The 14,653-nt window shown below is 40.1% G+C and overlaps 1 protein-coding gene across 16 annotated transcripts in view; it reads left to right on the forward strand.

Moving 5' to 3' along the window:
• Window positions 1-14,653, forward strand: part of LOC113008901 (ELKS/Rab6-interacting/CAST family member 1-like) — a 209,969-nt gene that overhangs the window by 4,086 nt on the left and 191,230 nt on the right. For all 16 annotated transcript variants that reach the window (XR_013902734.1, XR_013902735.1, XR_013902736.1 and 13 more), the window contains exons 2-4: window positions 5,426-6,257; window positions 8,525-8,602; window positions 8,808-8,963. Coding sequence is in view for 11 of the 16 variants with exons in the window: in XM_026146816.2 (XP_026002601.2) it covers window positions 5,748-6,257; window positions 8,525-8,602; window positions 8,808-8,963 (744 nt within the window). In the remaining 5 variants the exon portion in view is untranslated. The remainder of the gene's footprint in view (window positions 1-5,425; window positions 6,258-8,524; window positions 8,603-8,807; window positions 8,964-14,653) is intronic.

Raw genomic sequence — 14,653 nt, forward strand, 5'->3', positions numbered from 1 at the left:
GAAAGCTTCTTTTTTTTTTTTTTTTTACTGAAAATGCCCAAAAGTTATTTATTTGTCTGGGATTAGATTTTGACTTACACATTGATCTGTGGTTATTTTGTAATACAAAAATAACTGGGGTTTTTCCACTCTCAATGTACATAATGGATGTCTACACTCAAAATTTAAGTGCTTGCCGTTCAACCATAAATACTTCTATGATTGTTATAGTTTCAGCATCTAAGGGTGCACGAAATTGTTACCGGATTATCAGGTCAGAGCAAATCTTTGGGGAGCCTTTCCATTTTTGTTAAAGGCCTGAAAATCTCTCAGTGAGCTCCTGACAACCAAGGTCACTGGTTGGCAAGTGGTCACCGGGAGCTGCTTTGGTTGCTATCAAATTGCCATACTCATTCGTAGTATCGTGTATGGAAGACATCTTTTTTGGATGTACAATTTTGGTCCACTGAAGGGGTTGTTTTGTTTCTTTTTTTCTACGTCTAATGAACGTCTAGTGTTGATGTCCGTAGGAACTCTAAGTACGGGTTATTTATAATCCAAATGCGCTCATTGTGGACGTCTTTTCAATGTCAAACCTAGACTCATTTTAGATGTAGTTTTTATGATGCTTCTATAGGCTCTGTTGTCCAATATTTCCAGAAGGTGGAGGACACATTTTCTTTACAGAAACAGATATCTCAGTGGCGGCGCAGGCTCTTGACGCTAAAACAAAAGTGAGCAGCTGCACGGTGGATTTTGAGCAGAAATGTCCCCAGCTTCTCGTAGGTAGTTTGCATAATGTGCGTATCAACAAAGACCGTCGAGCAGATAGTCCCGTTCATACACACACACTTGCACAAACTTCTTGTACTTTCTGTCGCAACTTCTCTACGTCCTGCTGAAACACTGTTGAACCATGTGTGAAATAAATAAAGAAATGAAATGAATCACAACCACATTTACAACCGCATTAGCTGGGGAATACACAGATTGCTAGGAAGTCGCTAACTGGTGTTTAGACCTGCGTGACTGAAGCCTTAATCCCATTGTACTCAGATTGTCTATAATTCACTTAAAGGGCACTCACATAACAGCTAAATTGTCAAAATAGTTTTTTTTTAGACCTGTTATAGACAAAATGATCAGTTTTAATAGTCACAAAAACATTACTGATGATATGTATGGAATAATAATAACCTTTTCTCACAAAGAAGCTTGCCCATAAGACATCCTGGTAATCCATGTTGATTGGACAGTTGAAAATTTATGACATGGCATGCTCCAAACAATAGATGAAAGGTGCATAGTTACATCAAACTTCTATCAGAAAAAGAAAAAAGAAAAGGGAAACTGGAAGTTCCAAGAGTGGGAGACTGTCTCTTCTTGCACCTTCTGATTCGTTGCTATTATGTTACCAATCCTTGGTAGTTTAGTTGGGTATTTTAGAGGTTCAAGAAAACATTAACAAAGCAAGTGTTGCAACTTGCAGCCATCTTTGATGCCCGTATCTAATGAACAGACAGAATCAGTCACCTTATTTCAGTGATCACTGGTAAAGGTATAGTATAGTCAGATCCAGTAAAAGTTTCTAAAAGGTTTATCATTTTTTCCCAAAAAAATAATGTTCAGAAAGCTTCCCCCCCCACGAGCCTTACTTCTATTACACTTGAGCACAGTGCACAACATTAGCGATCAGTGTGTCAAAGTTCCAACTTGAACAGCAGCTCCAGTTGAAATGGCCGTGAACCTCAGTTATATGGATGTGTCAGTAGAACAGCATAATAAGCTAAAATGTTTCCCGTGTTGCGTGTCATTGTTCTAGAATTCTCTGGATTTTCAAAAGACATTGTGGCTTTAGCAGAGCACCACAGAGAGCTACATCAGCACCAATACTGAAAACTGCTCAAACAATATTTCTAATCGAATAAGGCAAAAAAATAAAAATAAATTTACTGTTTAATCGTTCACACTGATTTTCCCAGTGTCTTCAAGTGCAGCAAACTCCAGCTGCTGATGAATACTGAAAGACGGAAAAGCTCTGATCTGATTTAAGCCAGTGAATAGACCTTAGGTGTAGTTTTACTGTTTCCAAGGTCAAGAATGACCTCATTGAACTTTCAGTGTAGCATTGTTTAATAGATGTTTCTTAAGGCTGAGCAATATTGCCCTTTTTACATTTGTGAGAAATGGCGTGAGGAAGGGCAAGCCTCTTGACAGATGGGTCTTTGAGAGTCATATGCTAGTGCTCATTTGATCTCATGATACCAGCTGCATCATAGGTGGGTTTGTGTGAGTTGTTGTTGGTGTTTTTGTTGTGTATTTTTGGACCTCTGGCTCTGGCTATCAAACCAACACAAGCCTCAACCTGTGAGATACACTGGTGGTTTATTCATGTGACCCCCAGACTTGAACATCAGAAAACACAACACAGGCAGTGCTGTGTTTTCCATGAGGTCCTCAAGGAAATAAAAGTAAAGAGAGTCTGTGTGTGTGATAGATTCTGACTGTACGTTGTGTACCCTGCCTCTTGTCCAATATCTTATTGCCACAACCACTCAGTGCCCAATGTAGTTTGTCAGTCATAGCAATTTGAAAATCAGCCTTGTATGTGCCCACAAATGCTTAAATAAAACCTAAAAAAGACTTTGACTCTGTAGATTTTTCTATTAAAGCAAGAATTGGGACGTGAACACTTGGATTATCTACAGGTCATCAGATCTTTAGGGAAGGAGGAAGAAAGCCCCCAATCCACCCTTTCTGTCTCCATCTCCACAGACTCATGTTCAAATCAAGCGTTAGATGTATCTGTGTTTTTAATGACACGATCACTCACTGCGGAAACTTGAAATGTTTCTATTTGGATTTTTTTCTGTATGGATGGATTCAGCTCTCCGTATATATTCATTTTACTCAGTTTTGATCTGTGTGAATGTGCATGTCCATACTGTATGCCAGTGTGTGCATGTGTGGGTGTGTGCCTGTGCTAGAGGGAGGTCTTTGGCCTGTTTCTATCCAGGTGTGTGTTTTTGGCCCGTGGGGGGATAGAGCAGATGGTCCCTGTTTTTGTTTCAGAGTGTATGAGTGTGTGTGGCTGTAACTGACTGGCTGTCAGTAACGTTTCCCTGGCCAAAGATCTGTGCCTAGCAGAGCATCACTGGGGAGTATACGCCTGTTTAAAGCCAGGCTCGGGTGAAGGGAAATTCAGATTGTTTGACTGAGGGGCTGCACAACTCACATACTCAGGGAAACTAATTAAATAATAAAACTAAGGAATGGACTTTTTTTTGTTTACATCTAACTTTTATTGCTAATATTATTCTTTTTATTTTGAATTGATGCCCCAAAGTAAATGCAACAATTTAGATATGACCTTGCAGATAAACATCAGCTTCAAGATAAAACAGCTATATGTAAGTAGAGGGTAAATATTTCTGCATTTTCTGTAAGTATTATTGTTTAATAGTGAAAAGGCAAGGCGCAAGAAAAACAAGTTTCCATTCTTGTGTGCGCTGACTGTATCTGAAGCTGCACTTCTTGTAAGAGATATGGATCGGATGACCAGTGTGGGTGTCCATTGGGTCCACTGACCTGAAGATAACATCACTGGCTTAAAGAGTAGCCAAACAATGAGAAATTCTGAAATTCTATACCGACGAGTATACAGACCAAATTGTTTTAGAGTTTGAAATATACTCTGTATACTAAAGATGGGTGTCAGCACAGGAAAATAACTAAGTCGCTCTAAATAAAAGACTAATAAGATATGGAAACATCCTCCAGACTGAAGCACTGATTTGTTGGATGGTGTGAAAGAGAAAGTTTTCACAGGTCTCTGCAGAGTCCTGTGAAAAATCCACTCCATGATTCAGTAGCTTGTGGAATAACCTTTAGGAACAGTAACTTGAAGTAATCGTTTTCTGCATGACTTCATCATTCTCTGTTGTGGAGGAATTTCGGCCCGTTCTTTACACCAGAAACAGCGTTTCAGTTGCTTTTTGGGCGATTGCAACACCTTAATTCTTTTCTTTTTTTCATCTTCGGATCTCACATTTTTTTCTCTTTTCATCAGCCACAGTGTTGTAGATTCGCAGCTGTTTCTAGGATCGTCACCAACATCGCCAAAAAACATATTCGAGGGCTCTTTTGTAGTGAAAAAAACTTATAGAAGCTGTGAACATGCTGTTAAGTTGGGAATTTTAACACAAGAGTCTGCATTTACTCACTTTTACCATTTTCCACCCCTAGACATTGGTGCTCAGTCTGTAACTTAGTCCACTCGATTCATAATTAGTGGGTTTCACATACTACATACAGTTTTGAAACCCTGGAAGCTTATAGCCTTCATGAAAGGAAGTTTGAAATTTCAGAAACCTGAAAGACATTTATCACAAACATGTGAGCCCAGGCTCATAAATCATGTTCAAAATATTTGGGATTACTCCTTTAAATTGATTACACAGGCGAGCGCAGCCGGGATGGCGTGTTTCATTTTTAGCACCACAATAAAAAAATTTAAAAGAACTGTTTGATGTGACTGACTGATCAATTTTAGTAAGTTATTTTTTATCCAACACACACTCGCACGCACAATTACCACTGTAACTGATCTCTTTATTGAGGCTTTAATAGAAATACAGACTGCTGGAAATTTATTCATCATCTTTTTTAAACACGATTTTTTTCTTGGCATCTTATTGCATAATTAAATTGAATTAAATGAAACAAACAAGCAAACAAACAAAAAAAATGTAACTGACTGAAATGAACAGAGGCAAAGCAAAGCTTGTTCCAAATATGAAGTCAGCTGATTGAATGTTATCTGATGCTGCACAGCTCTAGGACACAGTGTTTGATATGGTGCACGGTGTGATTAAGAACAAGGCATAACGGGTGGTGGAGAGACAAAGCAGCCTTTGTAGAAAAAGAAATCAGCCTTAATTTTTTTTGCTGTGAGTGTGCATATACTGTAGCTCAGTGTAATACTCTTGCCAGTAAGGTCGTCCTTTAACCTGCTGTTAATTTATGCTGACATCTGTGGCAGCTTTACGCCTGGCTGCTAAGTGTGCCTTAAGTGTCTTTGTGGACACAGTTTTGTGGCCACTGCTGCAGTGCAAATGCTGCAGCAATGACTGTCTGAAATAGTCAAGCTTCCATCTAGAAACTCAAGAGGCATTTTCAGTCACATTTTGTCTTGTTAGCAGATTAACATAAAAAAAAGTCATTCAAAATAAAAACAAGTAACGAAACCTTTGCTATGACCGGCAAATGTTGTGCAATTTATTTCACATCAGATTGCTTTTGTATTTGCTAGCTACACTCAGAGATGTGATTACCCAGCTACTGTGCTGAACCAAACCACAGCCTAGTAAAAATCGTATTCCTTTGTGCCTTAAGTGCAGCTTGTCTTTGTCCAGTAATCAAGTCTCTTCATCTCTTTTCTTTTTAGGTGATCCCATCATCCAAGCCCTTGTTGACTGCCTCGCTTGCTTTATCCAGAGGGATGCCCTATTGATTCCTACTTTCTAACAAAGCCCATGGATTACAGCAAGGGTGTTGAAAAGGCCTTGATCACAGCTGCATCACCACTATGACATATTTCAAGTCAAAAAGAGCCCAAGTTGAAGACTGACTGATTTTCTTTTTGTGGGGGACATCCATCTAACTTTTTTTTTTTTTTTTTAAATTTTGAGCATGTTTTTCTTTGATTAAGTTGATTTACTTGTTCGATCACACACATCTCTGTAGTGCACGCCACTCTTCCTGTCACCATGTACGGCAGTTCCCGTTCCGTCTCAAAGCTGGATGTTGTTGGATCCAATGGGAACGGGTCAGCATCTGGGAGTCCCGGTCGCTCCCCACGCCTGTCTCGCTCCCCACGTTTAGGACACCGGCGAAACAGCAGCAGCAGCTCCACTGGAGGACTTACAGGCACTGGTAAAACCTTATCCATGGAGAATATTCAGTCTATTAATGCTGCCTATGCAACTGGTGCCATGTACTTCACTGACACAGCTGAAGACCCGGTCGGCGTTGGGAGTCTGAGCAGTGGGTTGAATCCCTCGCTGCCCAAAAGCACCATGACCCTGGGGAGGGCTGGGGCCAGGGTCCCCTATGGGGTTAGAGCGGCTGTAATGGGGAGTAGTCCTAATATAAACTCTGGAGGAGGAGGAGGAGGAGGTGGAAGTGGAGCGCTTGTACCCAGTGATGCAATAGCGTTTGGTGGGGAAATGCAAAACCAGTCTCCACAGGCGGCTACTGTGCCTCACTCTATGAGACAGGTAAAGTGCTGAATTTTCTTATTTTCAGGACAGAATTTTGTATATAGCATATATGACATACCTAAAGTGTGGTAGAAGGGAAAACATTTTCAAAAGGTGCTGTATTATGTAAATACCCAATGGTGATTTTTCTAGTTCAGCTTTTTGGTTTTGAGATGTCAAAATTCACTTTTCTCTCAATTTAAGCAAAATACAGAAATCTGAAACAAGCATTAAAAAAGAGAGAAGTGTCGGTGATAAATCTCAAACTCATTTTACATCATGAGCCACATGGGACCACTTTGGTCTTAACTGACCAGTTAGACTCCTTTTTCTGTCAGAGTAAAGAAGTATAGAAAAATTTTAATATCAAAAAGAAATTTCAGCAATAAATGTCAGTTTTTCTGCATAGAAAAGAAACGCTGCTTTGAGCTTAAATTGTAAAATTATAGAAAAAGTTGTGCTAACTCACTGTGCTGACTGTCCTGCAATTATAAAATGGATAATTTTTGTTAATTGATAGAATGCCCTCTTTTTTTTTTGCGATCCTACTGCAGTAATCATGGATTTCATTAGTAAATAGTGAATAAACAGGACCCTCCTGTCATTTAATTGTTTATCTGTTACTTATTTACTTTGGTGTAGTATGAAGTGCCATGAGGAAGGTCCGTATCAGTAAGAAAAGCTGTAAAACTAATGAAAATACAGTTAAAAAGTCTAAAATTTATGCGCTTCTTCAAAAGCATTTTCCAAAGCAATCCAGTTGGGCACTTTGGAGTTTTAGGCTGATCAATTATGGCCCTGTGCCTCATGTTTAACACCCGTGGTCTAGATGCAGCATGTGGGATTTTTGAGTTGAATGGTTAATTTTTCCTCTTAAGTCCGCCCTACACCAAATGAAACAACAAAAGTGTGGGCATTCACACAGTGTGTTTAAATAGACTAAGGTCTGCCGTCCTACTCCCTCTGCACTATTAGTCATAACCTGCTAGCTCATCTCTGAAGAGTTAGCTCGCCTCCTCCACTTGTTTCTTATTTCTTTAAAAAAGCAGCAAAAATAAAATTTATCTCTTCAGCTGTAATTACTGTTACAGGGTTTTCTATTCTGCATTTCACACGCATGTTTTCCTTAACCTGGTCTACTTTTGCACTTGCAAAACTGGCTCTGCGCACAGCCTAGAAACCTCAAATAAGTTTTTCAAAGCCAAAGCAGAGTCTGTTTGTTAAAAATGAATCTGAGTTCTGTTTAATTCTTAATAGAGTCGTTCTGGTGGTATCATGAATGAAACATTGATATTTTAAACATTTTCTCATTCCTGGTGAAATGTTTTATGTAGTATATGAAGGGAATTTAAGCAGTTATTCATGACCTGCTAAAATACACTCAGTGGCCTCTGTATTAGGTACACCTCGCCAGCACTAGGTATTTCCTTCATAATTGCCTTAACTCTTCATGGCATAGATTCAACAAAGTGCTAAAACTATTCTTCAGAAATTTTGGTCTATACTGATGTGATGGCATCACACAGTTGCTGCAGATCGATCAGGTGTACATCCACGATGCACCTGTTCTACCAGACTGTGCTATATTGAATTGAAATCTGGTGACTGTGGAAGCCATCTGAGTGCAGTGAACTAATTGTCATGTTCAAGAATCTGTTTGAAGTGATTTTAGCTTTGTAACATGGTGTGATATCCTGCTGGAAACAGTGTCCTCATCAGGAGATGGGTACACTTTGGTCATAAAGGGATGGATATCGTCAGCAACAGTGCTCAAATCGGCTGTGCACATTGTGAACTATGGGGCCCAACCCCTGGCAAGGAAATATGTTCCATACTATTACACCATCACCATCATCCTGAACCATTGATACAAAGCATGTCCACATACCTAAATGCAAAGTCGCTGCCATATGATTGGCTGATTAGATATACAAGCAGTTAAACACATGCACCTAATGAAGGGGCTGATGGGTGTATATCTCGAATACCCTGTTCTGATCTTCTAGCGATTAATTATTTGCCTTGTTAGACTTTAAAGGCAGTAACTCTCCCAAATGGCTGCGCATGTTTGTTTTTTCAGATTTGTGTGGAATTTCAGCGTCAGCTGTTGCTTTTGCACAGAGTGCTTCATGTTCAGTGTTGTCGTCCAAGATCACTTCACAAACTGCGAGCAGTGGCAGCTTCAAACAGAAAAAATGAAAATGATGCGGATGAGCAGAAACTTTTAACATTAATGGTGAAAAACATAGTGGACTAATACTGTTTGTGTGTGTGTGTGTTCTCAGGTGAGAGAAGGTGCAATGTCAGACCTTCAGACTCAGTTGAGAGAAGTGCTGAGGGAGAACGAACTGCTGCGCAGAGACGTAAGAACACTTGTACTCGTACACCCACGGCTATGAAGATAAATTCATTTATAATGCAACATATGATATCTTCTGTTTGTTTCATTGTGACCTCCTGTGGGAATTGCTGTTGTAAGATTATAGCTATAAGGAGAATTTACTTATGCAAACAAATAAACACATTTATTAACATGAAGTCACTGTGCTTGATTTTGTATTCCAACAGCTAGAGGCCAAAGAGTCCAAGTTGAGTTCTTCTATGAACTCCATTAAGACGTTCTGGAGTCCAGAGCTGAAGAAAGAGAGAGCGCTGAGGAAGGATGAGGCCACAAAGATGGCTGTCTGGAAGGAACAGTACAGAGTCGTACAGGAAGAGACACAGGTAGGGAAATGATGTGTGCGTCTGTGTGTGCTTGTTTATGTCTCTGTGTGTTTCTGTGTTGCAAAATCTAATACAGTGATTCATTGTTTATATCCCTGGACTGTCTTAGCTCACTGCTCAGCTGAAGAACAAATTAAGACATGGACAGAGCAGTATGTCAACTTTAATATCCTGTTTAGACTTCAGTTATTTCCCCCATCATTTCAGCTCATCCTGGATTTGTAGAAAGTCTTTATAGCTGTTGCTTTAGACAGCTTTTAGCCTCAACTAGCTCTGGCATAGCTCTTCCTCTCAATTTAGCCCCATTTTTTAAATGCAAAAATGCTAAAGAAATGATATCCTGATAATTTTTCTGGACTGTTCTGGTGGATTTGTCTTGCTGCTGCAAGGCATCAGCAAAGATGAGTAAACAGATGAAATAGGCTGCTTGGTTGGGGACTCCCAGCTGTCTGTTGTTGCTGAAGCCATCTGGATAAGAAAGCGATGCAGCAGGCTGAAATATTACACAAGTGATGACACGCAGACATGTGCACTTGCAGTCACTCACACTAAGTAACACAGCATGGAAGATGCTAGCAGCAAAGGGCCAGCAGTTTAGAGGTACTTCACAACGTGACTAACTGAGAAGATACGAAGACGCAGTTTCCCCTGTTGCCTTCTCCCTTTCTCGCTCTCTCACTTTCTTAAGCTTTGGAAGCGTTTGTTGCACTTAAGGGAACACAATGTGTTGTTGTCAACTCACTTAATATTTTTACTTTACCTATCTCTGTCGGCTTTACTCCACAGGAAGAGGAGGTGAACTCAAAGGGAAAGGAGAAACTAGCACAAGCATAAATGACAACGCTAAGCAATGACTCTAAACTGAACTGAAAACAGAGTAGTGAAAATAAATAGGACAAATAATGCAAAATTGATTTTTTTTTCTTTTGTTGTTTATTTATCTTGATACTCTTGTCCAATTCAGTGCATTTATAGACTTGCATGTCCAAGCCCAGTGTAAAAAAAATAAAAATATGTAAATAAAAAATAAAAACAGAATGGAATGATTTTCAAATCTTATAACAGAAGCTGTCAGCTGATTTTAATTCGATGGGAGCAACATGTGTCAAAGATATGAGAGATGGAACAAAAAAAAATATGGCAAAAGAAGCAGCGGTAAGAACATTTTGAAACTAATTATGTTAAATGGCAATAGATAGAATGCAATTATCTGGAATAAAATGCATCTGTAATTTCAGAATAATGTTCCTCATCTTAGAATTGCCACGACTATGAATAATTGAAAATCTAGAGAAATCTCTGTGCGCAGGGACGGAGGACAATACTTAATTTTGTATGCCTGTGGCATTCAGGCCCTCAGATAGCACTGGATGAAATAACAGCCATGATTCTGATGGGGAGACCACTGCACAGGGTCAGGAAGACTTTTAGAAATCACCGTAAGTGAACATAGTTCACCGTGCCATCTACAAATATAGGTCATGCAAACAAAGTAGCAGCCAAGTGTGGATGTGACGGAAACACTGCTCTCTGGGTCAAAGCTCATTTAAAATGGACTGAGGCAAAGTGGTCAGACAAATCAAAATGTGAAATACATTTAGGAAAAAATGGACATTGCATCCTATGAGGTAAAAAGGAGCGACACCATCTGGCTTCTTATACGATACAATTTTATTTATATATCACGTTTAAAGCCAGGGGGTACACCAAAGTGCTTCACAGTAAAAATAACAGTAAATGATTACACTAAACAGTAAGTCATTAAAACAAGGTAAAATAGAGAAAGTAGAGAACACAAACAAACAGCATTAGTAAGTAGAGATAGGGAGAGATCATGATTATCCAGAGAAATGAGTAGCGATACAGCAATTAATGAGCGGTGAGAATTAGTTGGAAAAGCCAAGTTTTCAAGCTTTTCAAGGATTGAATGGAGTCAGAGGCACAAATGGTAGCAGGAAGACTATTCCAGAGGTTTGGTGCTATAGAGGCAAAAGCACGATCACTCCTAGTCTTCAGGCAGTGCCTGGGCTGGGCCAGAAGTAACTGACCGGAAGATCGTAAAGAACGGCTGGGAGTATAGAGACTGAGGAGGTCGGTGAGATAGTCAGAGGCAAGGTTGTTTAGGCATTTGAAAGTAAGCAACAGAACTTTAAAATCAATACGAAATGTAATAGGCAGCCAATGTAAGTCAGAGAGCACTGGAGTAATAGAGACAAACTTTCTAGTTCCGGTTAGGAGACGAGCTGCAGTATTCTGAACGAGCTGTAATCTTTGGAGGTGAGCAAGTTGGAGTCCAGAGTAGAGCGAGTTACAATAATCGAATCTGGAATTCACAAAGGCCTGTATCACTTTTTCAAGATCAGATATTAAGTGTTTGACCTTTGAAATTTGGCGCAATTGGAAGAAGCCAGATTTAACCACTGAGGAAACCTGTTTATCCAGCTTAAATGAACTATCCAGACAAACACTTAGATTACTTACAGTATCTGTAAGAAAGCCAGCAAAGGGACCAAATCGGGCAGCTAGCTGGTCTCGTGGAGTGTGACTATCAAACACCATAATCTCAGTTTTCTTCTCATTTAAAATGAGAGAAAGGGCTGACAGCCGCTCTGTAACCTCTTTCAAGCAGTCAGACAAACGATTCAATGAAGCTGGCAGGTCATTAGACAATTGGAAATAGATTTGAATGTTGTCAGCGTTATAGCACTCGTTTCTCTAATGGTATGGGGGGCTATGGGTGCTGAAGAGAATATACACATTTTAGAGCAACATGTGCCATCCAGATGATGTCTTTTAACTGAAATCCTTGCAAATTTCAGTAAGACAACGCTAAACTGCGTACTGTATCCAATACAACGATATGGCTTTGTAGTAGAAGAGTCCGAGTGCTGAACTGGCCTGCCTTCATCCCAGACCTTTCACCAGATGAAAACATTTGGCCTATCATGAAACGAAACACAGGTTAAAGAAGACGAAGGACTGTTGAGCAGCTAGAATCAAGAATAGGACAACATTCCCAAATGTCCAGCAACTCTGTCCAGCACCTGGAGCCCATTCTTCGTACGTCGCTTACTACATCCAAGATCAAATGACACATCCAAGACCAAATCATCGCGCTAACCGTGAGCTCGCTAATCCGGTTCTCCGAACACACCTGCTGTTGACGATTAGTACAGCTGGATGAAGTAATGTGAGATCACTGGGTGTCGTAACAGGGGCTACGCATCGATAGTAGAAACATTGATCGGCAACCCTTTGATTGGTCGGCGAAAATGTCGAAGGAGCGCGTTCGGTATTTTTCGGCAGCAGAGCAAGAACTCTTGAGTGAGGGATTTCAGGAGTTTCAGAGTTTAATCAGAACGCAAGGGAACACTGCAAAGGCTGCAAAAGCAAGGAGAGAGGGCTGGCAGAAAGTTGCTGACAAATTAAACTCGTAAGTAATTTCATATCACACTATATTATCCAATATTATATTACATTATATTATATTATAATATGTTATATTATATCCCCTTTCACATTAGAGCCCCAACAGGACCCACTAGAACATGGGAACAAGTAAAAGTGCAATATAAGAATATTCTACAGAATGGTAATATTTATCACTTATATTGCTTTTCGTCTCTTGGAAAGAGACCCTGGAATACTCTGTTTGTTTGTTCATAACAGCAACCAAGAAAAGGGCAGAGCAGAAGAAGACAGGTGGTGGTCCTGCACCCCCTCGTCAACAAGTTGGTTAAGTAAATAATACCCTCACGGGAAAATCAATATCTCTCAATGAGCACACTGTCGCGCTGAGCTAAAGGATCCTGTCTATCCCGCAATATACGCTGAATTCTGAGGACTCTCCTTATCAATCTTGCACCTTCCGCAATGGGCTGCTCGCGTAAACGGACAGGACATGACTGCGACAGACTTCCCAAATCCACCTTCGCTTTTATAGCCGTGGTCTCCCATCTTGATTACACGAAGTAATTTACAATTACTACTCTGAAATATGAATTACATCTGTAATAATCACATACATGTAATAGAATGTTAATAGTACATTTCCCTTTTTTAGGAAATGACCTGTATGTATCTGTGTGACATCAATAAAAGGATCAAGTGCTGCATTATCTTTAGTTACATTGATGTTATTTATTTATGGTGAAACAGTGGTGGAATATCGCTGTTGCTTTCGTATAAATGAAGCGGACATACCTGCGTGGCCGCGATCTAATCCTGTTTACATAAAGTAAACCTGCTCCCGAGCAGGTTTACGCTTACGGCTCTGTTGCTACGACAGCAAGTCCCGGATGAGCTTCGGGGAACCGAACGATCCAGGATCACGCGAAATCGTCAACAATCAAATCCAGCTAACTTACTTAGCGAGGTACGAAGAACAGGCCCCTGGTCTCCTCAGTTTTCAGATGTTTGCAGACTGTTACAAACTTTTTGAGATGTGCTGCTTCAATAACGTTGCTTCAAGATGATCTTATTTGTTCCTTATAATGGTACATTTTCCAGGTTATATATGTTTTTGTGTTCAATTATTAACAGATTAAGGGGTTATGAGATTTATAAATTGTTGCATTCTGTTGTTTGTTTACATTTTATGTAGAATCCAATGTTTTGGAATTGGGGTTGTATTTGTTGGAAGAAGGTGATGGTATGTCTAGGTGGAGTTAAACGGTGTCTTATGATGTTTTTAAGTGTAAATGAGTCATTCCAGGATTTGGTGGTGGCAGCAGACACCTAAAGCTTCTAAAGATCGTTGCAGCCGTACTTAATGTGAAGACAAGGCTTTATGCTTGATTGGCGAGCTAACAGATGATGTCACATTTCTGTCAGAGTGGTGTCACCAGTTCCTATAACATTTTACACATAAACCTGAACTGATCGTGTCATCCACTTTTGCTGATACAACCATGTCACTGGCCCATGTACTAGTTTGTCACATTGGCAATTTAACACCTGCTCTGATCTCTGCATGCGTGTGTGTTTGTGTGTGTGTGTGTGACAGGCTTTGATGTTTAAATGCGGAAAAAAAGTGGGAAAGGATTTCAGGTTGTGAAATTACATCACCAAATATTAAATCAGTGTAAGAGAAATTGCAGCCAGTTTCACAGGTGTTGGAACATGCGCGGTGTCTGCGTGGCTCCTGATATGCTGAGTTCAGATGTGTGTTTTGCGTGTCCGCATTAATTCAAAGTGGTTCAGTGTGTGAGAATAGATCAAACAAAGGAGCACATGATAAGTTGATTAATCTATCATGTACCTGGCCAGCTGCCAGCCATACACTAATCCTCAGCTGCCTTCACACACACACACACATGCACACACTGCTTTGTGCGTGTGCATGTGTGTGACTGTGCTGTGCCATAACAGTGAGTGAATGCACATGCCAAGGCATGATCTCTCTTATTGGAAAATATGTTCTGTACGCTCACCCCCCCTCTCCTTTCACTTTCATTCCCATTCTTTCCTCCAGATAAATCACACCCATTTAACACAATCCGTTTCACTGCCTGCTCTCGCCGTCCTGCCACTTTCTCTTTTTCTGTCTAATTCTTTCAGTGTTTTCTGGCTTTTTGTTTTCCTCCCACTCCCATTTTTCTCCCCTCTTAGTCATTCTCCTTCTCTTCTATGTCTGTCATCACATGCTAAGTCAGCTTTCACATTCTCTTTCCACCCTCCCTCCTGCCGCT

The sequence above is a fragment of the Astatotilapia calliptera genome, chromosome 17, assembly GCF_964374335.1.
Source record: "Astatotilapia calliptera chromosome 17, fAstCal68.1, whole genome shotgun sequence".
Taxonomy (NCBI): Eukaryota; Metazoa; Chordata; class Actinopteri; order Cichliformes; family Cichlidae; genus Astatotilapia; species Astatotilapia calliptera.